We start from the raw sequence: 22781 nt of genomic DNA, 5'->3' as shown, positions 1-22781 counted from the left end.
CAATAGGCTGTCAGGTTTGAACCCTGCAGCTCATTACTGACTGCTGAGCTGATTTACAATCACAGTGGGCTATACGTCGCAGTAAACTCTCATTTTATAACACTTAAAATTGCAGTGAATTACAGTAATTGTTGTTTTAAAGTAATTAGCCATGGAGATTATGCTTTTTCTGTAGAAGGAGCATCATTAAAGGTACACGTCACCAGAAAAGAGTCAAACATGCAGCGTTCATGTAATGCTACCTAAACATCAGAAGACTTTGAGATTTGGAAAAGACTCCTGGAAAACTATCAGCTCACATCTAAAGACAAGTGTTTAGAGTTTTTAGTCCCAGTCTGGTTTCACACTGAGATTTTAGACAGACTGTCAATCTTGCAGGGAAACTATTTACTACAACTAGATTCTTTTAGCATTTTTTCCCACCATGCAACTTTTTTTCCCATCATGCTCTTAGTAAAAACTTACAACATGGAGGAGAAGCAGCTTTTGGCTCCAGCTGCTCTAGTGTGTGCAGTGGTTTGTGTTTAAAAAAACAACAACAACAACAAAAAGAAGAAGAAGAGAAGACGCCACAAAATGCCCCTCACAAAGCTGAAAAAGTTGACTATTTTACAGTAAAAATAGATAAACGGAAGAATAAAGGAAAGGAACATTTAGAAATGAATTCATGATATACATTTATGTCCTATTTAATTATAATGCGCTTAATTGAAAAATATATATATATATTTATCAGCTCTATCAACTTTAATCATACATTCATCATTGATTACTTATTTATGTATACATTTGTTTATAAATTTTAACCTTTTATCAGGCAAAGAACTATATTTGGTAACTTTTGGTAATATTTCGAGAAAAAAATTTACTGCAAATTTACTAGATTAAAGTGGCAAATCTACAAGAAAAAAGTTGCAGATTTAAGAGATTTAAAGTGGCAAATCTGCATTAAAAAAGTTGCAGATTACGCGAAAAAAAGCAACTTTTTTTCTCCCAGATTCACCACTTTAAATCTCATAAATCTGCACATTTTTTTCTCGTAGATTTGCCACTTTAATCTCGTAAACTTTTTTCTCAAAATATTTTTTTTGTATGTTTTTTTTTACACATTCTGGCCATATGTAATATCCTCCAATATCCTCTAGGGTTGAAATTTGGAATTTGCAAGTATTTCAATGAGTGCCCTATTAAGGGTTAACTGGGTCTCCTTTCTGTTCTCTTTATTAAGAAACGCCCCCAAAAATCTAAATATATGACATCACTATATTTTTATTGAGGCATTATTGTGATGTTCCTTTTTCCTGTGTTAGTGGTTTTACTGGCCGGTCTGAACCGGGGACCTTTCCCCCGCTCATCTATTGGTTGGTGATTGTGTTACGTCACTGAGACTTGAGATAATATCAAACACGTTTGATATGATCCAAACCAAGACTAGGAAAAGACTGATATGAAACAGAGCAGATTACTACCTTAAACTTAACCATGGAGATGATGGAGCGCCGTGACTCCAGTAAAACTCCTAGATTTACTAAAGACTTTCAGTTTTTAGTCTGGGACTGGGGAAATCTGTTGGTGTAAGTAAGCCCTGCATAAGGATGATGGTAAAGACCAATTTAATTATTTTATAAATACTTCTTTCTTTATTTCAGTATACAAAATAACAGTATGTACATCCACACAAAAGTGGTTTACAAAATCCATGAGTTCAGCTCATATGCTCTGAAAAATAGAATATATTTCGAACCGCATGTCAGACATAAAAAGGAGATAATGCACCGTTTCACAAAGTCCTTAATGCTCTTCTCTCAATCCACAGGGATGCAGGCGTGTCGAGATCCACACAGGACACATGGTGAGAGTCCAAAAAAAACGTCAACCACAAAAATGTTCCATGATTGAAAAGTACTTGAAGTTCCCTTTGTGTTCCTTTTTCCCCCCTGTTGTCCGCTGCTGCAGAGGAAAAAAAGTCTGAATAGTACCTAAAGGAGTACCATGAATCCATCAGAAGCCCGAGCCAAACATCAGTCTCAGTCTAGTGAGGGGAAAAGAGACAATCCCTCTCCTCTCCAGCATAAAATCCAATATTATTTCTTTTTTATGAGAGATATAATAAAAATAGACTTTCAACATCCCTGTTAGAGGGATATATAATCATTAACAAAAAAAAAAAAAAAGGAAACACCCAGGAGGACGGCGGTCTTCACGTAAACTTGGCAGTGTCGCCACACACTCCACGTCCAGGTTTGTGAAGCGGAAAAAGCTCAGAAGCCCAATTGGCAGTTGGGTTGTAGATTGGATACAAGAATGATACTGACACAAGGATAGACCACTTCTCTTTGAGATACACATGCTAGAGCTTAAGACAAAAGTAAGCCTTCTTGGTATTGTAGTGCTTTGGTTAATCTGGAGCCTCAGGTGGCTGCTGGGTACAAGAAGAAGAAGAGGACTGCTGCTGCTGCTGCCGGTGGCTCAGATTTCATTTGCAGACGTATTTCTCCACGATCCGCTCGCACTTCTTGCAGGTGACGTAGCAGCACCAGTGGTACTTGCAGTGGCAGCGCTCCACCACCTTCTCCGTGTACGGGTTGTAGCCACGGCCGCAGCACATCAGGTCACAGCTGTCGCTGCCGCTCGAGGTTTTGTTGCACTGCCTGGAAATAGCATAGACAGACAAACAAAAGGGAGAATTAGATTTACATTTTATTTTGTGTTAGGATCACACATTTGTACCGAGGTTATTATAGTTATCGAAAACTAATGGAATAACGAAAACTACACTGTGTCTAAAAACAATTAAAAATACTAAATCTGAGGGAAATTTATGGGAAAAAACATTTTCGTAAACTGAAATAAAAATAAAAGTGAGAGTTTTTAATACACAATAACTAAATGGAGTGCATTATATAGCGCTTTTATCCAAAGCGCTTTATTCTACACACTGCGCTCATTCACCCGTTCACACACACATTCATACTGGTGGCAGAGGCTACCCTACAACGGTGCCACCTGCCACCATTGGGAATTCATGCACACACAGATGAACGCAACTTTCCGATCAGTTTGTAACCGCTTTACCAACTGAGCCACAGCCATAACTAACTGAAACTGTATTGTGTGGTTACAAAACTAGCAAAAACTAACTAAAACTATAGTGAAAATGTCCTTCGTTTTCCTCTTTGTCAACTTTTTTCATACATAATCCAGTGTTTCTATGTATCCACCGCTGAGTGTGTGTATTCCTGCTTTGTGGGCTTTCTGGAGAAGTGTGAGTAAAATTACCATAATGACACCATGTTGGCTGTAAAGAGCAACTTCTCAGCTTTCAGAAAACATTGGAATTTTCCAGATAGCGTAAACCGTTTAGTTATTATGGTAAAGGTGTCGCCGGCACAATACTGTAAACTTTGGATGTTGTGCTTTCACTGTGTGCAAGTGAAAGTCTTCAATTCAACCATGAGATTAGAAATCACTTTTTTTGTGGCGGAGCTGAAAATCCAGCAGAATACATGTAGGGGAAACACTGCATAATCCTTTTTGGTTGATATGAAATGTATTTATTTAGCTCCAAATAAATAGCTGCTGGTTAGTGAACATGCAGGAACACATGGTAAATGTTTACTGAGACTGGGATGTCTACACTCCAACCAAAATTCAACTGTAAGAGTTAATAACCTTATTGGAGCTAAGATAGATAAACCAAAGGAAATAAATGCAAAATTTATTATGACCTCTTTGAATCTCACACCCAACACATAGCCCATTAAATTAAAATACAATAAAACTAATAAAAACTAAACTAAAACTAGCAAACTCACTCTAAAAAATGAATTAAAACTAACTGAATTTGAAAACAAAAAAAAATTTAAACTAAAACTAATGAAAAATCCAAAACTATTACAACTTTGATTTATACTTCAAGAAGACAGAGAAAAGGGAGGTTAATTTTTGACTAACTGACATATTTTCATCTTGGTTTCCTGCCTGAGACAACTCGCTTCATTCTAAAATATTTTTGTCCAATGTCACAATGTGTGAACAGCACACAATAGTCCTTTTAAAAGTGCTTGTGTGCCGTAACCTTTTGAACAGTGGATGCTTGGGAGCCTCTCATTTCAGGAGCCCAGAGCAGCTTGAATGAGCAGAGAATAGCCCCGCCGTAAATCACACTGAATACACAGGGCTGCCCTCCCTTTCTTTAGCTTGTCTTCTCCACATAATTGCATTGTTTTATGATGGCAGAGTGTTAATGACCAGTATGGGGAGGGAGACACTGAGGCTGCTGCGGGAGCGGAGGAGAAGAAGAAGGAGTGTAAGACAGGTTTATTACATCGGTGGGAGCCAGGAGGCAGACAGAAAGCCCACACAGTTATGTTTTCAGGAGCGAAACCTTGTTATATCACTGCTCAGCTGTAAGTGGAGGAAGAAGACAGCGCTGTATATTCTGTAGCTCACATCTGCTGGTCAAAGCTGAGCCACAGTAATGTAATTTAAGACTAAAGCACAGGCAGTTCAATAGCATGTCTCTTCCCAGTGCCATGACACTTTGTTGCACCAGTGATCACATTTTATCCATCAGGAACTTCTAAAATTAACTTTGGCTGTCCCAGATTCTCTCCTTGTATCTATAGCTCTCAGGTCTTGTGAATGGTTGAGGGCTAACAATGCAAACAGGTCAGTTCAAGTGCAGAAACTGAGAGAACGTTTCCTCGAGAGGCCAGGGGTTTGATGAAACTGTGACCATGTAAATCTGGGAGGAGTTGAGATTGTACATCGCCCCGAAACGCCCTTCTTTTGTTTAGTTTTGTGTAACTCTCTTTTTAAAATAAAAATGTAATCTGTTTTTTACTACTTACTGTAGATGGAAACACCCCCAAGTTCTGTTTGTTTGTTTATAACTAGATACAAATCTGAAAATATAGATCACAGTGTCTATTATCAAAACAGTGATGACTGTTGTAATGTGATATTGAAATGTGATTCTAAATGAAGACAAAATGTAAAAAAAAAAAAGACAAAGAAAAAAGAAGAAAAAAAAAGAAACTGTAACAATGTGGTTGATCTCAGAGTTTTTTTTACGGCTTTTAAGAGTAAAGCCATTTTAAAGTAGCCTTGCACGCTCGATTTCGTTTCGAACTGCAAGGCGGCATGGTGTCCATGGCTGATTCTTAGCCCTGCTTTTGGTATTTTGGTTTTGTAGTTTTCTTACGGATCCAACATGGCTGCAGCAGACGCAAAGCTCTCTTTGGATCTAGCTGTAGACAGTGTTCTAGATAGTTTAGAGCCAAAGTTTGTTTTAAAAGAAGAACAACGTCTGGCTTTACATTCCTTTATCACCACCAAAAAGGATGTTTTAGCCTTGCTGAGAAACAGGATTTTTTGCAAAAGCCTAATCTACCAACTAGCCCCGTTAGTGGCTAAGCTAATGGGGTTTAGCTAATGGTCGTCTCGCCATTGATCGCCTTGATGGCAAAAAAAATATACGTCTAAAGACTTTGCATATGTGGAGTGTCCTTCTTCCTTCATATATATTTTGCACAAACGGCAATAATCGTTCGGTGCCGTCATGTAAACATCAGTCGTCTTCTTCGTCGATGCTTTCTCGTAGAATTACTTCTTTTTTTTTTTACTTTAACTTCACAATTTTTCCTACATTTCCGTTTTGAAACATCAATTTTCAAAAACTAATTCGAGGAAACATTGCTTGCATTTTTTAAAACACAGTACCAGCTTAGAACTTCGTCACAGGATTTCTGCTCCACATACGTCATCTGGTATAACTGATACGATTGGCTAAGAGCTACGTACAGACGCTTTTGATAGATATTCATAGCGCTCAATAAACGGCTCTGGACGATCGTAAACCACGCCTCCTCTACGGAAAAATGAATAGGTGGTCTCCAGACTAGATCTCATTTGTGATATAGTCTGGTGTTTGCCATTAAAATTTCAAATTACATAAAGCAAAAACTTCCAGCGTTTCAAAGCCTTTATCGTCAAATCTAAATGTTTACTATAAAAGTTTACAAAATGCTTTTATGCCCGGAGCAGTCAACTTAATCAATATACTGACACTGGCCATATTATCTTTGATTTTATGTTCTGATCATAATTATTTAAAGCAAATAATTTCAAGAGTTGGGGATCAACTGAGGACTAATTTGGCTATAAATGACAAGTAAACACAAATCAATTAAAAACGGTTCACATGTTTGCGTTGTGAGTATCTATATCTGTTCCGACAACATTAATGGTCAAAGGAATAAGGTGTATATTCAAATTCAAGTACACTGTAAAAAAAAACTGTTGATTTTACGGTTAAAAAAAGGGCAGCTGTGGTTGCCAGAAGTTTACCGTAACAAATACGGTGCAGCTTTTTCTAATATTACGGTAAAATTATATTAGCACTGTTGATTTCACGTTTAAGATTGCCATTTTATTCCATATTTTACCGTAAAAAATATAAAGTTTTTCCATCAAAAGGAACGCTGTTCTGCCATATAATTGACAAGAAAATACTTTATAAATGCTGTATAAATTAAAGATTTTACCATTAAATATTACACTATATTTCTGTTAGAGATGTGGTGTTTAGTACATTTAACAGTGAGAAAAAGTATTTTACGAAAAATAAATGCAAACATTAGTGATGGCTTGTATATATATTACAGTATATTTTTGCTACAAACACAGTGCCAGTGTATTTTACAGTGGAATAATGTATTTTTTAAAAAGAAAATGTAAGAAATACTGTTTTGGCTGATATCTACATTTACAGTGTTTCATTGTTACTGAAACTGAATTAACCAATTTATCATTTTACGTCTTTTACTGTCATGGTTTAGCAGTTTTTCACCGTAAAATCTACAGACATTTTTTACAGTGTACATCCCAAACATAAAAGGGTAAAAATGAAGCATTTTCCAAACTCACTGAGTGTTATGAAGTGGGCAGGAATGTGGATCCCTCCCAAACAAAGAGTCTAGACAGACACTCATACACAAACATCAGTGTCACGTTCATGTAATAACGCAGCAGAGCGGCTGCCTCATGATTTGGCAGCAGCACTAATGTTGCAGATGGTGTGTGGCTGCTGCGTTATCAGGCTGCAGACAAGAGACACACCGGGCACAGTGAGTGTCCTTGACACGAAGCATGTCTTCTCCTTATCTGTGGAGTGGCCTATGGCTGAGACGGGACACATGATATGACAGTCATATGATGTATGACATTTATCATATGCAGCATCACGTGCCATGTATAGTGGAGCTTTTAATCCTCGGTGGTTTCTAGGCCATGGTTGAAGCATGCTGAAGTACATGTGCATGCACAAAACATTATATTTATTCTAATAAAGTGTCGTGTATCTGGTTAAACTAACTGCAAGAGATGGCATATATATCGATATAGTTAATTTTTTCTTTCTGTCTTTATATATACATGCTGCCCTTACGAGGGTTTGTCATATTTAGTTATTTTGTAATGTTTGTTATTCTTTTCTCATATAAATATATTCATTTCAGAAAAAGATTGGCCTATTTTATTTCATAGGCTTTTATTTAATATATTTTTTTATTTAAATGTGCACTTTATGGAGCTTTGATTTTAAAAGCAAAGCTACTCCTGTTGTTATACAGTATTTATGTTCACTTAAATAAACAGTTTCATAAATAAATAAAAAACGACTTGTGACATGTCATATTTGGCTTTGACTGAACATTTGCTCTCACTTTGGGATAAAAATATAGATATTCAGCCTAAATATATCGGGATATGACTTTTGGTCCATATTGCCCATTGGCTATTGAAACAACAAAAAAATGAACACAACTTAAGCCACACTCCAGAGTTACATACATCTCATTTACTCCATTAGCCGTTATATATTTATAGCAGCCTGTGCATATTAGTTCTGCAAGGTTACTGCCTGTTTTTAACTTGTGTGTATGTTTATTAATTGTGACAGCTACTGTGCTGCATTCCTACAGTTTATGCAATAAAAATCACAGTCCATATGGGAACTGTTCCACAACTGCTCATTTCATATCACAATAATATATACCATGATACAGCATGTTTTCTGGTAATTTAACAAATGCATGCATAGTTCATGCAGCCGTGGGCGACTAAAATTCAAGCACTTTTCTAGTACTTTCAAGTAACCAAAACGCCTTTACCATCACTATATATATATATATAATATAAAAGGTAAAAGTTTACAGCCCACAGCAGGCAACTTTGTGTGTATATTTTGATCATAATATGACATGAATATTTACAAATGATTGTGTCGACATTTTCCAAACGTACATAATAAAGGATATTTTTGTATACTCTGGTCAGTGTTAGTAAAACACTGCCTCTGTGGTTCTAATTACAATGTAAAGCATCATCCAAATGATGGAAATATTGCCATGACAAGGTTCGGTCGCTGGTTTGCAATAGAAACAATATTGACAAATATATACATTAGAAATGTTTTGGAAATGTTTTTGATACAATCAAGCTTTTACAATAACTGAGAAATATTGGCAACCACACTAGTCATCCTCAAAATCTGTGCCGTGCAATCCAAAACTTAATAGTATGTCCTATCCTTCTCTGCAAGACAGTTACGGAAAACTGAGCCATATTTCTCAGATATTGGTTATCCAGGCCTCAGCCTGAGTCAGACCCTCAGACAAACGGGCTCCTCGCTGCCCACTAACTTCTCACACAGCACAAAGCAGCAGCGTCCCAACTAAAACACTGCAGCCGAATGGTGTAAATAAACCTTTATCTTTAGGAGGATAAAGACTATTTCCCCATTTGTGTGGCCCTCTCCAATCGATATCAGCTGGAGTGCACTCAGTCCTAAGAATAACTGCATTAGTCATTAGATAGCAGGACAACGACTCCAGTCACGGAGGCCTTTTCAGTGACACATGCTCAGACGAGCCACAGACAGACAGACACTCTCAGGCCCGCTGGTTATCAGCGCTGGTGCCACCAGGCAGGACGGCACTTCACTAAAGTCAACATCCTGGATGACCACACATCCAGGATTGGTCATTTCCTAATTGTCAGCAGTGTGGGTCTGTCGCTGATATGAGCAGTGGCGGTTCTACACCCTGGTGTGGCCCCTGTGTCAAATTAATATTTAAATGATCCATTTATAACGATGAACGACGGAACAATTCTGACCTATTTTTTGTTCAAACAATATCTCATTGTGCCAAAAAGGAAGCCAGAATGTGTACATTGTGTAATAGTTTAATTGTGCAATAAAAGCTTGTGTATATATATAAAAAAATTCTCACTATACTGCACTTTCAAAATAAAAAAAAGGGTAACACTTTACAATAACCAGCTAAGTAATGTAAAAACGTGTAAAAAATGTTCTAAATTGCCTATATACGGTTTATAAATGATGATTAAACATTAATAAACTATCTGTTTACCATTTATAAATGATGGTTATTGTAAAGTGTTACCAAAAAAGTAATTGTGCACAAAAATGAGAAATGTCATTGTCGTTTTTATTGTAAATAATTATTGTTGGTAAGTCTCATTGTTTCAATCAGTGTATTTGTATCTTCCATATATATTTAAATGAGATTTTTAAATGAGCTAAAAAAAAGGATTTGGATGCTTAAATATAGTCTTTGTCGTTTTTTAATGGGCCCCTCTGATTAAACACTGGCCCCTGCTTGGCCCCCACAGTAAAACTGGTCTAGAACCGCCACCGGATATGAGTCATGCAAATAAATCCAAACAACAGATAACTATCACTACGGCCTCTTTTCTCAGAATCAAACACAATGAAGTGACGCCGTCTCACCTGTCCTGAGTGCCAACGGAGCCCGACTTGTCAATCTTCGTGCAGAAGTCCGGGGAGCTCTGCAGGTAGACCAGCTCGTTCTCCCTCACCGGCCGGATGTCAATGTCTTTGGGAACCAGCTGCTTACGAGTCCCGCTGGGCCGGGGCACCACTTTAGTGGCAGACAAGTACTTGGTCTTCAGGTCCATGGCGATCTCCCTCAGGTCCTGCAGGCCCCTCCAGCAGGTCCTTATGGAGCAGGAGCCAGACACACCGTGACATTTACACTTCATCACCAGCGCCTCTCTCAATACCTGGACACGAGGACAGAGGACAGAGGTTAGACAGCGCTCAATGACATTCAAGACAAAGTAACTTAAGCATATGAAACTATATACATAAAAAACAAATGCATTTACAATTAAAATTGTTGTATAAAAAACATTTAAAATGCATTTAGAAACTAGAAAATGTCTAAAGAAATTTTGAGTGTGCTTTATTCTGGCCCGTGACTCCCAGCCATACATTATTAGATTACAATTTGAACTGTTTTCAAAATGGCAAAGAGGGGGAAGTCCTGTAAAATAATAAACCAGGTGTTGGTGTGTGTGTGTGTCCACATGTGTCTGTCTGCCTGTCTGTCTGTCTGTCTGTCTGTCTGTCTGTCTGTGTGAAAGTAGTGTGAAACTCTGTAGTTTGTGTCTAAAACTCTTCAGTTAGTGTGTAAAACTGATCAGTTAGTGTAAACTGAACTGAAAGTTTTCAGTTAGCGTGTATGTTTGGGGGGGGGGGGGGGGGGGGGGGGGGGGGGGGGCGGCTTTGGTAGCCTAGCAACCAGGGCCAGGTGGCGGGCACCAATCAGAGCAGAGCAATCAACTGAAATCAACTGCTCCTGTGAAGCCACTGACTGAGAGCAAAAAACAGCAAAAAGTTCCCCTCGAACAGGAAGCATTTTTGGGAAAACCGTAGCTCCAATCAGTGAACCGACTTCACTTTGAGCATCCTGAGTTCTTCCTGAACGTCTACATATGTCTTTGAGGCTGTGTGTGCGTGTTGGTGGATCATTTGTGCGTCGCTCAAAACTATAACTCTGACAGCTTTAGCAGATGAATGTGAGTGAGAAGACAAATTTTCCTACTTTTATTATGTATAAATTATTTCTGTAGAGGGGCATCTGCAGCCTCGAGCGTAGTTTACAAATTTATTTTTTGACAAATTTTTCTCTCCCTCTGCACTCTAGCGATGATGTCATCCACTCTAGCCTCTCCATAGGGTAACATTAGGGGGATTTTTCGGAGTGTTTTTGCTGAATAATTTGAAAACCGTTTGCCGAAACCTTTAGAAAAGACATAGCACACTATGGGAGGAGAAGTCGACCAAAAAAACACTTAATAAATGGAAGAATAAAATCTAGGAATAAGCCCGGTGGAGAGTATATAATCAACAATAACAACAAGACCATATTGCTTACTTGTCTTCCAACTTCACTGTTGTGTAGGTGCATCAGTTTGTTTGAATGGGAGCCCGCACGCTTCATCTTCATGGGTGCATCAGAGAACTTGGAGCCCATGATCAATCCGTAGTGCAGGTTGTCAGCGCAGCCGCCCCAGCGATAGCCGGGCTCTGGGATCTCTGCAGGAATAGGACCACACGAGCACAGCCGCAGATCTCCAGAAGTGCACGCCCGTGCTATGGTGTGGCTGATGGTCGCTGCGGACAGGGCGTAGACAAATGCAGCCTCTCTTGTTCCTGTAGAAACAGAAAAGAAACTTTGGTAAAAAGAAATCCCCTTGCCTGCAAACTGACAATACAAGCATCAAAGCTATTTGGTGGACTTTTTCCCGCAAATGAGTGGGGAGCTCCGGCTGCTGGCAACATGACGGTTCATCTTCAGATACTGGCCACACCGCGGTGACACAAAGCCGGTTGGAATTCTGCAAAGCTTCCCTTGAAGCACTAATTATAGTCAGCAGTACTGCTGTTTTTCCCAAACGTAATATAAATTATATAGATGTCCCGATCCGATCACGTGATCGGAAATCGGGGCCGATCTTGTGGTTTCAGACTCGATCGGAATCGGACATTATGTCCCGATCAGGGGTCGGATATATGTATATTCAGCATGATATCATTTTACTGCAGGCTGCATGTCAATAAGCGAAACAGAAGTTTACACACTCCAACCTAGGTGGCACTAATGCACCTTGAAGTTGGTGCCGCCGCCATTACAAGAAGAAGAAGAAGAAGAGAAGAAGAAGAAGAAGAAGAAGAAGAAGAAGAAGAAAAAAAAAAACCAACAACACGGCAGCAGTTTAAACCGACGCACGAGTATTTCTGCAGTCTGGAAGTATTTTAAAGTGAACGAAAATAACACTGTGATTGCAAACTGTGAGGTATGTAAACTGGGAATTTCAAGAGGTGGCGAGGAAAAGGCTGCATTCAATACAACAAACATGATACGTCATCTCAAAAACAAACACCCAACACAATACGCTGAGTTTACCCAGGCAACCCAGCTGAAGACGAGTCAGCCCACGCTGCAAGACACTTTAAAGAGGAAAGAAATATTCTGTTGCACTAAAGTACAAGGTGAAAATTTGTATTTGTAATTATTACTTGATTGTTCAAGCTACCTCAAAGAAGTGCTCAAAGAATGTGTGTTAAATGATAAAATAAAAAAGGCACATCCTGGATCTGTTTCTTCGCTCTTCTTCATTTTTTTAATGTATTATAGAAGTATCGGATCGGGACTCAGTATGACTCAAATGACTCGGACTCGGACTCGGGCAAAAAAACCTGATCGGGACATCCCTAATAAATTATATAGATAAATATATACGATAGACATTTTGAGTATATATATGGTCACATCACCCAGCCGTATTTCCAATAATGATGAAAACTTATCTGAGCAAATAAAACAAGACAAATGAAAACATCCATGAAATGTTCTCAGACCACTTCTGTTGTATGAGCCACTGCTCTGTTATCCATCTGTCCTTTTCCCCTCTCACTGCTTGACTGTCTCAGTTTTTTACAAAAACAACCTAAATTGAGTGCAGAAAATGAAACCATCAAACATCAGTCCGTCACTCCCGCTGTAACGCAGCGCTGATGTAATTGGTGGTGATGTGTGTACACTGAGAGCACACATGTTAAAGGCTGAGGAGCAATTGGAAATAAGAGGAGAAATCATGTATGACCGTGGGCTGGTTAGATCAAAGCCATCCCTGGACAGAGATGAGCCATTTCCTGTTCGCTGCACACTGTTCATTTGGCAAATGGCAGCCGTGTCCTTCCTGGGGAACGCTCAGCTCCCCCACCCACAACCCAGCAACCGTCTCAGTCTGACTCAAGGTCCTTTTTGGCAGAAGAAACAGCTACGCAAACAGCCGTACAGTCAGATAATGCTGTGGATTTTTGGACATAAGCTGATTTGTTGGTAACGTTTTATAATAAGGTCCTTAATAACCATTAATTAACAAGTAATAAGGCATTGTTCTCGCTTTAGATCCGGTAGTGGCAAAAAGCATAGTTAACTTATAGTTAACTTATAATAGATGAGCAATAAAGTATATTTTAATATCAATAAGCAAACAAAATAAGATTAATAAAGGCATGGCAAAGACATAATGGGTGGGTCATGGGTGTTTGTAATGCCATTATTAACACTTATATAAGCTTATAAACACACAATAATGTTAATAAGCAACCGTCTCAGTCTGACTCAAGGTCCTTTTTGGCAAAAGAAACGGCTACGCAAACAGCCGTGCAGTCAGATAATGCTGTGGATTTTTGGACATAAGCTGATTTTTTGGTAACGCTTTATAATAAGGTCCTTAATAACCATTGACGCCTAAAACTCCTGTTAAACCTCTGGGCGATTTTAAAATAAGCCCCTAAAACCTGAAGTTTTTCTGGAAATTCAACAGAAGTGTCAACACTTCTACTAAATAATAGATTTTTCAGCCTCTGTAGCAGGTAGAAATGAAATTCCAAAAGTATTTGAGCGCTTATACAAATACTTCAAAACGATGTATCCACTTTCCAGGCTTCAATGGGTTAATAACCATTAATTAACAAGTAATAAGGCATTGTTCTCGCTTTAGATCTGGTAGTTGCAAAAAGCATAGTTAACTTATAGTTAACTTATTAGATGAGCAATAAAGTATATTTTAATATCAATAAGCAAACAAAATAAGATTAATAAAGGCATGGCAAAGACATAATGGGTGGGTCATGGGTGTTTGTAATGCCATTATTAACACTTATACAAGCTTATAAACACACAATAATGTTAATAAGCATCTTGTAATGACTTAGAGGGCCTTATTACTTGTTAATTAATGGTTATTACAAGGACCTTAATATGAAGCGTTACCGATTTTTTTTATCATTTCAGAATGAATGCATGTCATATGTGAGCTTCTTCTAAAGCAGCAGCTTCGATTCAAGTTCCTGCTGAAGCCCTCAGGAATGAATTATGGAATTTTCTCACTGGCAGCAAACACATGGAAAGATGAGGCAACATATCATCTTGAAACCAGAAATCATTTTTGAAAAAGACATGATTTTGTATCAAGTTCTTTAGATATCCGTCATGCAAACACACACAGATATATGTATTTTACCACATAAGAGCTCCGGGTCACTTCACCAGTTGCTGTAAACTGAACTGCAGCACTTGAAGACCTTGGTCTTGGATATTCATTGAATGTCAGGCGTGACCATAAACATTAGACTCTTGTGGGTAAATAAAAACTTGGAGCGGCTCTTTGGAAACTAAAGCATCCGCGCCGTCGTTCCAAACTATTTATTAGCATACCTCGGTCGAGGTCTGGCCGGTACTTGGGAGCATCGATGGGGATGTCGATGGAGGAGCAGTTCCAGCGCATGTCAGCGAACGTCTTCTGACATGTTTTCTTGACTTCGCGGGCAGCTGTGATGATGGTTTGCATGAGCTCCAGGTTGCTGCGGCAAAGCTGAGCCTGGGAGGACACCAAGCCGGGCAGCAGCTTACAGTGTTGAGTCTGGTTGATGTGTAAGGATGCAGGCGTGTGTGATAGAGACCTGCAGGAGGGGAAGATAAACACAAACAAGCAGGTATCGGTCAGTATGAATTAGAGTTGTTCCGATTCAGATACCAGTATCGGAAATTGCTCCGATACTGCAGAAAATGCTGCATCGGTATCGGCGAGTACTGGAGTCCAGGCACTGATCTGATACCACGTTTAGAAGTTACTGCGTCTGCTTTTTTTGAGTTTTATTTTGTACTTACTGCAATTTTTTAGATCATTATTTCTCTGAAATAAGCCAAAATTAAAATCTTAAACAATGTAACAAGATAAAACATAAATTATGGAGTTTATTTTCAGTTATAAGTCAGTTTGGACCAAACATGTAGTTACTGCATAGGCTTTGTAGAGCAGTATAATCGATATAATCAGGACTAAAAACACTCTTGTTTACTGCAGCGTACTCTTAACATTAATACGTATCTGCTGTACTTACTTTTTAACTATGCAATGTTTGACTTGTGCTTTTTTAAATTATTTGATCTCTTTTCTTATCCTGCTGTATCTTATTTTATCTTATTTGTATTTTTATTTCCATTTCCTTGTTTTAATTCACTGTTTTTACTGTTTTCAATTGTGTCTTGCTGTTTTTAATGTGTATGTAAAGCACTTTGAATTACCTTACCTTGAATTGTGCTATACAAATAAACTTGCCTTGCCTTACCACGTAATTTATTAAATTAGTAATCTATTTACTGGTTCGCTCCGTTAAGCTCTGGCACAGTTCTTCTTCTTGTGCAACCTGCAGCCTGCTGTTTCAAAATAAAAGCAAACACATGTAACTTTCAAAATAAGAGCACATGGATGTGTTAGCAGAGTCCACTACAGAATTTACAAGAAGACTGTCAAAATGAGATGCCTTAAATAAAACATAGAAGAAACATTATTCTCCTTTACAATAATTCTGTAAAATATGCAATGATTAAGATACAACAGTGCCATTAGAATGTGTGAGAGGCACCAAATTTAGGCTTTTAGGGCAAAAATGTTCTCCGGGGGAGCATGTCCTCAGACTCCCATATTTATTTATTTAAGTTGCTGTTGCACTACTGTTTGGCATACTGTTTTATTTAAAAATAAATGACTTGAATCTGCTGTATGAATCATGTTTTACAAAGGGTTTAACCTGAGCCAGGCCTTACCACAATGATAATCATATCACAGTCATGCAGGTGTAGGATGATATTTTTTTATAACATACTGGTATCAGATCGGTACTCGGTATCGGCCGAAACCCACAGCACAAGTATCGGAATCGGTATCGGGAGGGAAAAAATCAAATCGAAACATCTCTAGTATGAATTACACTGTACATACTCTCTTATCTCTGCATTGTGACTCCTTTTTGAGAGTAAAATTCAAGAACTTTTAAAGCGCTTTCATGGCACCTGAACCAAAAATTCCCGGACTCTAAAAGGCCTATATCATCAAGTTTTAATTGTTAAATGCAATTAGGATGTACAGTCATGGAAAAAAATATTAGACCATTTTCTTCCTTTCATTTCTTGTTCACTTTGATGCCTGGTGCAACTAAAGGTACATTTGTTTGGACAAATATAATGATAACAACAAAAATAGCTGATAAGAGTTTAATTTAAGAGCTGATATCTAGAAATTCAACATGATTTTCTTGATAATGATTTTGGTTATTATCCAGAAAACCATGTTAAATGTTTAGATATCAGCTCTTAAATTAAACTCTTATCAGCTATTTTTGTTCTTATCATCACATTTATCCAAACAAATGTACCTTTAGTTGTACCAGCCATTAAAATAAACAAAAAATTTAAGAAAACAAGGGTGGTCTAATAATTTCTTCCATGACTGTTTTATTGTCATATTTGTTGCTCCTGATACTTATTTTGCTGGAAATTAAAGTTGAAATGAACAGCTGGTAAAATAAACAAAGGGATCCCTCCATTTCAAATTTTTAAATATTTTTGGTTTCCTTGAGTGACTGTTATGGGGATGAGAAAACTGTTTTAGTAACAGTGGTGTGTTAGTGATTTGAGTTTGATTTGAGTCCTTTGTGTCCACACATTTCGAGCCTGTGAGACACATCACAACAATCAATTTAAAGCTGAAACAGATAATGCTTCAGGCAGGGAAATAATTTGCCGTGCACTGCAGAAAAGAACCATCTTATCACAATGAAAATTCCAAAGGAAAGTCATCCGAGGATTCAGAAAGTATAAGTGATGTTTTCATGGCACCGGGCTTTTCTTTTGTTAACGCAGAGAAGATATTCCAAAAAAAAAAAAAAAAAAAACCCATTCGGTTGAGACGAGAACCAAAATAAATCCCTGTGATTGTGTGTCGTTCTCTGTGGCCTCAGTCTGACATGAATCATCTGTTTACAGAGTACTAAGGGGCACACACTTGATTTAAACATTTTAAACTTATTGAGTATTAACTTAATAGAGAAACCGCAGGCGGAGCAGGTTGGCTCTGATCTCGGCCCTCTGTGTCTCACACTCTGCTTAAAGTTCGTGAGAACCAGGCAGCGCCGCCTGCACCTCGGCCTGTTTTGCATTAGGGGCCGAGGGGCCGCCACTCTGTGCCCAATGATAAGCTGCGACGAGCTGAGCTGGTGGTAACCCGGCACTCACAGGTGTTTACAGCTGCATCTGTTTTGCATTGCACCGCTGTGCACTATCAGGACCGTAAGAGAGCTTCGATTTAGCGCATGCCATCCTGCAGCTCTCATGGGCACATCTGCTGAAAGCCTCACTGTGAGGACTACAACCACTCATTGTGATAAGAAGCCAGTTTGGTTAAAGCCAAAATGTTTTGACAGCGCTTCAGACATAAGCCAGAGAGATAAAACTACGATCAAAAAATACACAGCGGAACATGCAAATGGTGCAGAAAAACCTCAAAGAGTTTATAAGATTTCCAAACAATGTCGTGCAAAACATTCAATTGAAACATAAACCGATTTAAAAATAACAACTCGGGAATTTTATGGACTTTCCGAAATTATTGCGAAAATTATTGCTTTCCATAAAAAACACCGTGGCAATCAACATTCGTGTCAACATCTATGGCATTGCAGCTTTCCTCTGCAGCACACTATTTTTACACTGATTGAGGTCTAACTAGACTACACACACCAGCACTGTCTGCGCCACCATGACGCCTCGTCATCCCGTCTTACTTTCTATTCTCATCGTGTCATTTTGCAGCAATGTCAGGGGCGCAGATGGGGTTTTTGAACTGGGTGGGATGAAGATGTCAGCAAATGATTTCAACTCAATGAGCTGTTTTATTTAAATATTTTTAACGAACTAGAGTGTAAACATATTTACATAAATAAAAAGAAGTTTGTACATGAAATTCCCAGTGCAGCCGAATACATTTACTGACTTGAAGCTGATTCAATGAAGGACCCAAAAACATCTCTCCTCCTTTCATCACCCTGAACAAACTGCTGGGTGATTTCTTGTCTGTCCAGTCTGTCAAGCCTTTAGAAACAGTGTTTCCCTCAGGATTTTCTGAGACTATGATGGGGAGACCCAAACAAAGTAGGGGGTCTGGGTGAATGCTCTCCCGGAGAAATTTTTGCCCTAAAAGCCTAAATTTGGTGCCTCTTGCACATTTTAATGCCACTATTCCATCTTAATCATTGCATATGTTTAATGAATTATTGTAAAGGAGAATAAGGGTTCTTATGTTTTATTTAAGGCGTCTTATTTTGACAGTCTTCTTGTAAATTATGTGGTGGATTCTGCTAACACATCCATGTGCTCTTATTTTGAAAGCTACATGTGTTTGCTTTTAATTTTGAAGGCTGGTCTTCTTCTCTTAACGCCTTATGGTGTGTTCAATTTACACTGAAAGTTGGAACTTGGAGCTCAGGACAATGTCGAAAACTCTGACATTTGTGTAGACCTTGAACGCACCATTAGCCATATCACACAAACACCGGACTCTCTATGTGCGCTTCAATGTAAATTAGTCCAACTAACGAAACATTAATCCTCTGTTTTACTGTTTTTTTGTAGGGAAAGTGGGGGACGGATCAGGATCACTAAGAATCCCCGTCCCTAGTGATCATCTGAGAACTTGGAACTGAAATACCCCCCTTTTACTGAAGCCGCCATAAAGTTCCTAAAACTGAATTTAACCATCCATAACTTGAAGAACTACCAGCTAATCTATTGTCCCCTTCATCAGACACACATGTACAGAACACAGAGCCTCTCCCCTGATCAGGAGCAACTCAAGGAATGTTGTGGGGCCCATTTCAAACCTGCCAAAGGCCCCTCCACTTTATAAAACACGGAAACATGCAGAAAAGAGCCGCACAAGATCGCGTATCTTCATGACATCATCTGTGTGGACAGTGTTTGAATGTAAGAGATGGTGAAAGGCCCGGAGAATGAGATGGCGCCACTCCTGAGAATACTTACAGCCATTTGATGCCAGAGCAGACCTGAGACAGCAGCAGAGCCGTGAGCACACCGAGAGGCAGGACAGGAGAGCTGCTCCTCATGGTTGGACAGTGGCTCCGCTTCACACGACACACAAATATATAAATATATAAAGGGCTCGTTGGGCTTCTTGGCTCAGACTCAAAAGTCAACTGTCATGGCACGGTCTACTCTTCTAATCCCTGTGAGAAATAACATAAATAATATCAATAACTTGGCAGAGCAGATATAAAGTTTTTTCTTGACGCGTTGACACTTCTGAAGAACCAGCGTGGAAGTCTTTTCCAAAGTTTCTGAAAAAAAAAGATCATTTAGAGCAGGGGTGTCAAACTCTGGCCCGCGGGCCAAATTTGGCCCGCAGTGTAATTTTATTTGGCCCGCGAGGCAATACCAAATTATTATATTATTATTGTACTACAAAAGCTGACCCACCGATAAAAGGTTTATTTGATCAATGTTGGCCCGCGATTTTATTCAAGCTTTAAATTTTGGCCCCCCTGTGTATTTGAGTTTGACACCCCTGATTTAGAGGGACAGTTTACCTCCAAATCAAAAAAACATATTTTCCCCCCATAGCACTATTTTTCAATCTAGACAGTTTTGGTGCGAGTTGCCAAGTGTTGGAGATATCAGCCCAAAGACTTCTGCTTTCTCTCCAATATAATGCAACTATATGGCTCTTTGCTTGTGGTGCTCGAGGCGCCTAAAATAAAATGCATGTGTAAAACTCAACTTTCAGAAATTGTGACCCAGTTAGACAAGATAATCCACAGAGCTTGTTGTCGTGAGCAGTTTAATGTAGAAACTATACTAGAAATAAATAGTTCCTGTACATGCTCAAAGCAAGGTCTGTGGATTATCTTGCGTAACTGGGTCATAATGTCTGGGAAAGAAACGTTGCTGTTGAGTTTTTCAAATGTATTTTTTGTTGGTTTTTTTGCCCTTTGAGAACCCCCAAGCCAGTGTGTCATATAGTTTCAACATATTGGAGTGAAAGCAGATATCTCACAGCGGATATCTCCAACACTGTGCAACTCACACCAAAACAATCAAAAGTGATAAATAGCATTACAGGTAAGGGAAAAAAACATGTATTTTTAATTTTAAGGGGTGAACTCTCCCTTTTAACACACATCAAATCTGACCATAGATGAAAAAATCTGATTTAAGTTCTATATCCGGGATCCCAAAATAGGAAATGAGCAAGAATTGTTGTGTTTTGCAAGAAATACTTTGTCGACAGTTCACTAACACTATTGTAGCAGCACTTTAACCTCCCTCTATGCTTATTTGTAGCCTATTTACATAAGAAAGAAGACAAGTATCTGCAATTAAAAAGCTGAAAGAGAAAGAAATCTGTTACTTTGACTTCTCGCACCTCTCATTTTAAAATCCACTAACTTTCTGCATGTTGTTTTATACCCACACATTGTAGGCTATTTCTATAATTTACAGTAATAGAAAGAATTTAGTATCTCAACTTTTGGCGCTGAGCTTGAAATGCTTTTGTTTTGTACAATCACATGAGCTTCTGCAGCCTCCAGGCAAAGAGGGCCTTATATCTCCTGAGATTTAACTCATTGGTTGATTTGTAATTGACTTAGCAGTCACATCTGTTGGAAAATGTAAAGAATTTTAGATGGAGTGACAGCAGCGGGATGCAGGCAGTAATCTCCAGTCAGTCATCACAGGCATTATCTGATAGCGCTGTGAGCTGTCGATAAGCAATCTCTTTGAAGAAAGCTTAAACTGGCCGCATTCAAACTAATGAGCCGCATTCAAAGCGCAAGTTCCGCTGATTGGCGTCCGAAACTGTGATATGAATTATTTAAATTAGCGCACTGAAACTCAACCAAATACTTCCAAAAAGCACCAAAACTCTCACATTTGGGTTAAAGCAATAAACTCTATGTATTAAAACATATTTTCTGAGCATTTGCAGCGTTTTTGTCGCTCGACGTGAATAAATCAGCCGGATTAACTGTTTAAATTTACATTTGGCCGACTGAATGGCAGCTCCTGTTTCCCCCCTGTGGAAGATAAAGGCTGATAGCTTCACACTCACACACCATCAGATGTGTGTCTCTCTACGAGCCAAGATAAGCTGGGCAGGGCGCACCAAGTGGACCATTCATCATGTTTCCTAACGATCAGTGCGCATGAACTAACTTATAATGTATTAAAATATAATTGTTGGAAGGATCTCCTTGTAAAGACGGACATATTAGTCATCATTCATCATGTTTCCTAACGACCAGTGCGCATGATCCAACTATATAATGTATTAAACATATAATTCTTGGAGGATCTTCTTCTAAAAACGGAAATATTATCCAACATTCATCATGTTCCCTAACGATCAGTGCGCATGAACTGACTAATAATGTATTAAAACATATAATTTCCGGGAGGATCTGCTTGTAAAGACGGAAATATTACACTTAAAGTCACTTTAACGTCACGGAAGTTGTGATTGATCTCTTACATGAAATAATAATGACATTTTTGGGAAAGTTAAAGTAGGAGGATTTATCCTATCTGTGCGTAAAATCTTCCCACACTTCCAGCAGATAACTCCTGTACAGATAGCCACACTGGCGACAAACTATCCGCTTTATATCCACACAATATTTAATATGCACAAAGAAACCATCCACTATCTAACTAAGTGTTCCTCCAGACACTGAAAGAAAGTTTCTCCTCACCTTTGGCGCGGCGCTCAGCTTTCACCGTTCAACAAAACCAGACGACAAGAAGAAGAACAAGAAGAAGAAAAGGGAAAAAATGTGAGCAGGTCGGAATATCCTTTCAGAGAGCTGCTGTCTGTGTGCGTATCAGCCAGACGCAGGCGTAAAATCCAACATGGGGTGGTAGAATAGCTCCGGACAGGTACGCATGGTGTGCGCAGAGTGTTGGAGTGAGTGTGTGAGTGTGTGAGGGACAGAGAGTGAGAGAGAGAGTGAGGCTGAGTGGGGGCAGACTCACATTTAAAGTGGACTACCCCTGCCCTGCTTTGATCTCACTGCTGATGTCAGACCTGCATTAGCATAAGAAAGCACGCTGCACCGGGGCCACAGCAAAAAAAAAAAAGACTGTTGCAGTTACACTGCCCTACAAAGTCTAACTGCAGTAACTACGCAAAGGGTAAAAGTGAGAAAAACTGATTTAAAGTTTTTAAAGTTTTTTTTTTTACTGGCCAGCCAAATGTTTTATAGGTAGATTAGTGGTAGAACACTTATTTCTGCATGTGTTGATGATGTAATTTTTATGCCCAAAAATCATGATGATTTATTTGACCTTTGACCCCAAAAATGTAGTTACTGCACTTGATGGTTTTGCTGTACAAAAGGTTCTAATAGTAATGCAAAAACAGAGTGCAGTAACTATAATGTTGTCTTCTTTCAGCTTTTATATTTTGTTTTCAGTGAATAAACATTTTCAAATTGATTTTGTTATCAGTGTTTTTAGTAAGTAAGT

General features: G+C 38.7%; 1 protein-coding gene across 1 annotated transcript; it reads right to left on the bottom strand.

The window, feature by feature from the left end:
• Positions 1-1623: 1623 nt before the first annotated feature.
• wnt11 (wingless-type MMTV integration site family, member 11) lies at positions 1624-22328 on the bottom strand. Its single transcript, XM_059352343.1, has 6 exons — positions 22010-22328; positions 19284-19486; positions 14622-14866; positions 11268-11545; positions 9818-10110; positions 1624-2651 (listed from the first exon to the last, which is right to left on the bottom strand). The coding sequence occupies exons 2-6, from the start codon at positions 19364-19366 to the stop codon at positions 2477-2479; spliced, it is 1074 nt and encodes a 357-aa protein (XP_059208326.1). The 5' UTR covers positions 19367-19486; positions 22010-22328; the 3' UTR covers positions 1624-2476.
• Positions 22329-22781: the final 453 nt, after the last annotated feature.

The sequence above is a fragment of the Centropristis striata genome, chromosome 15 (genome assembly GCF_030273125.1).
Source record: "Centropristis striata isolate RG_2023a ecotype Rhode Island chromosome 15, C.striata_1.0, whole genome shotgun sequence".
In the NCBI taxonomy this organism is placed as follows: Eukaryota; Metazoa; Chordata; class Actinopteri; order Perciformes; family Serranidae; genus Centropristis; species Centropristis striata.
The sequence above is the reverse complement of the archived record's forward strand: the minus strand, read 5'-3'. Positions and strand labels throughout refer to the sequence as shown.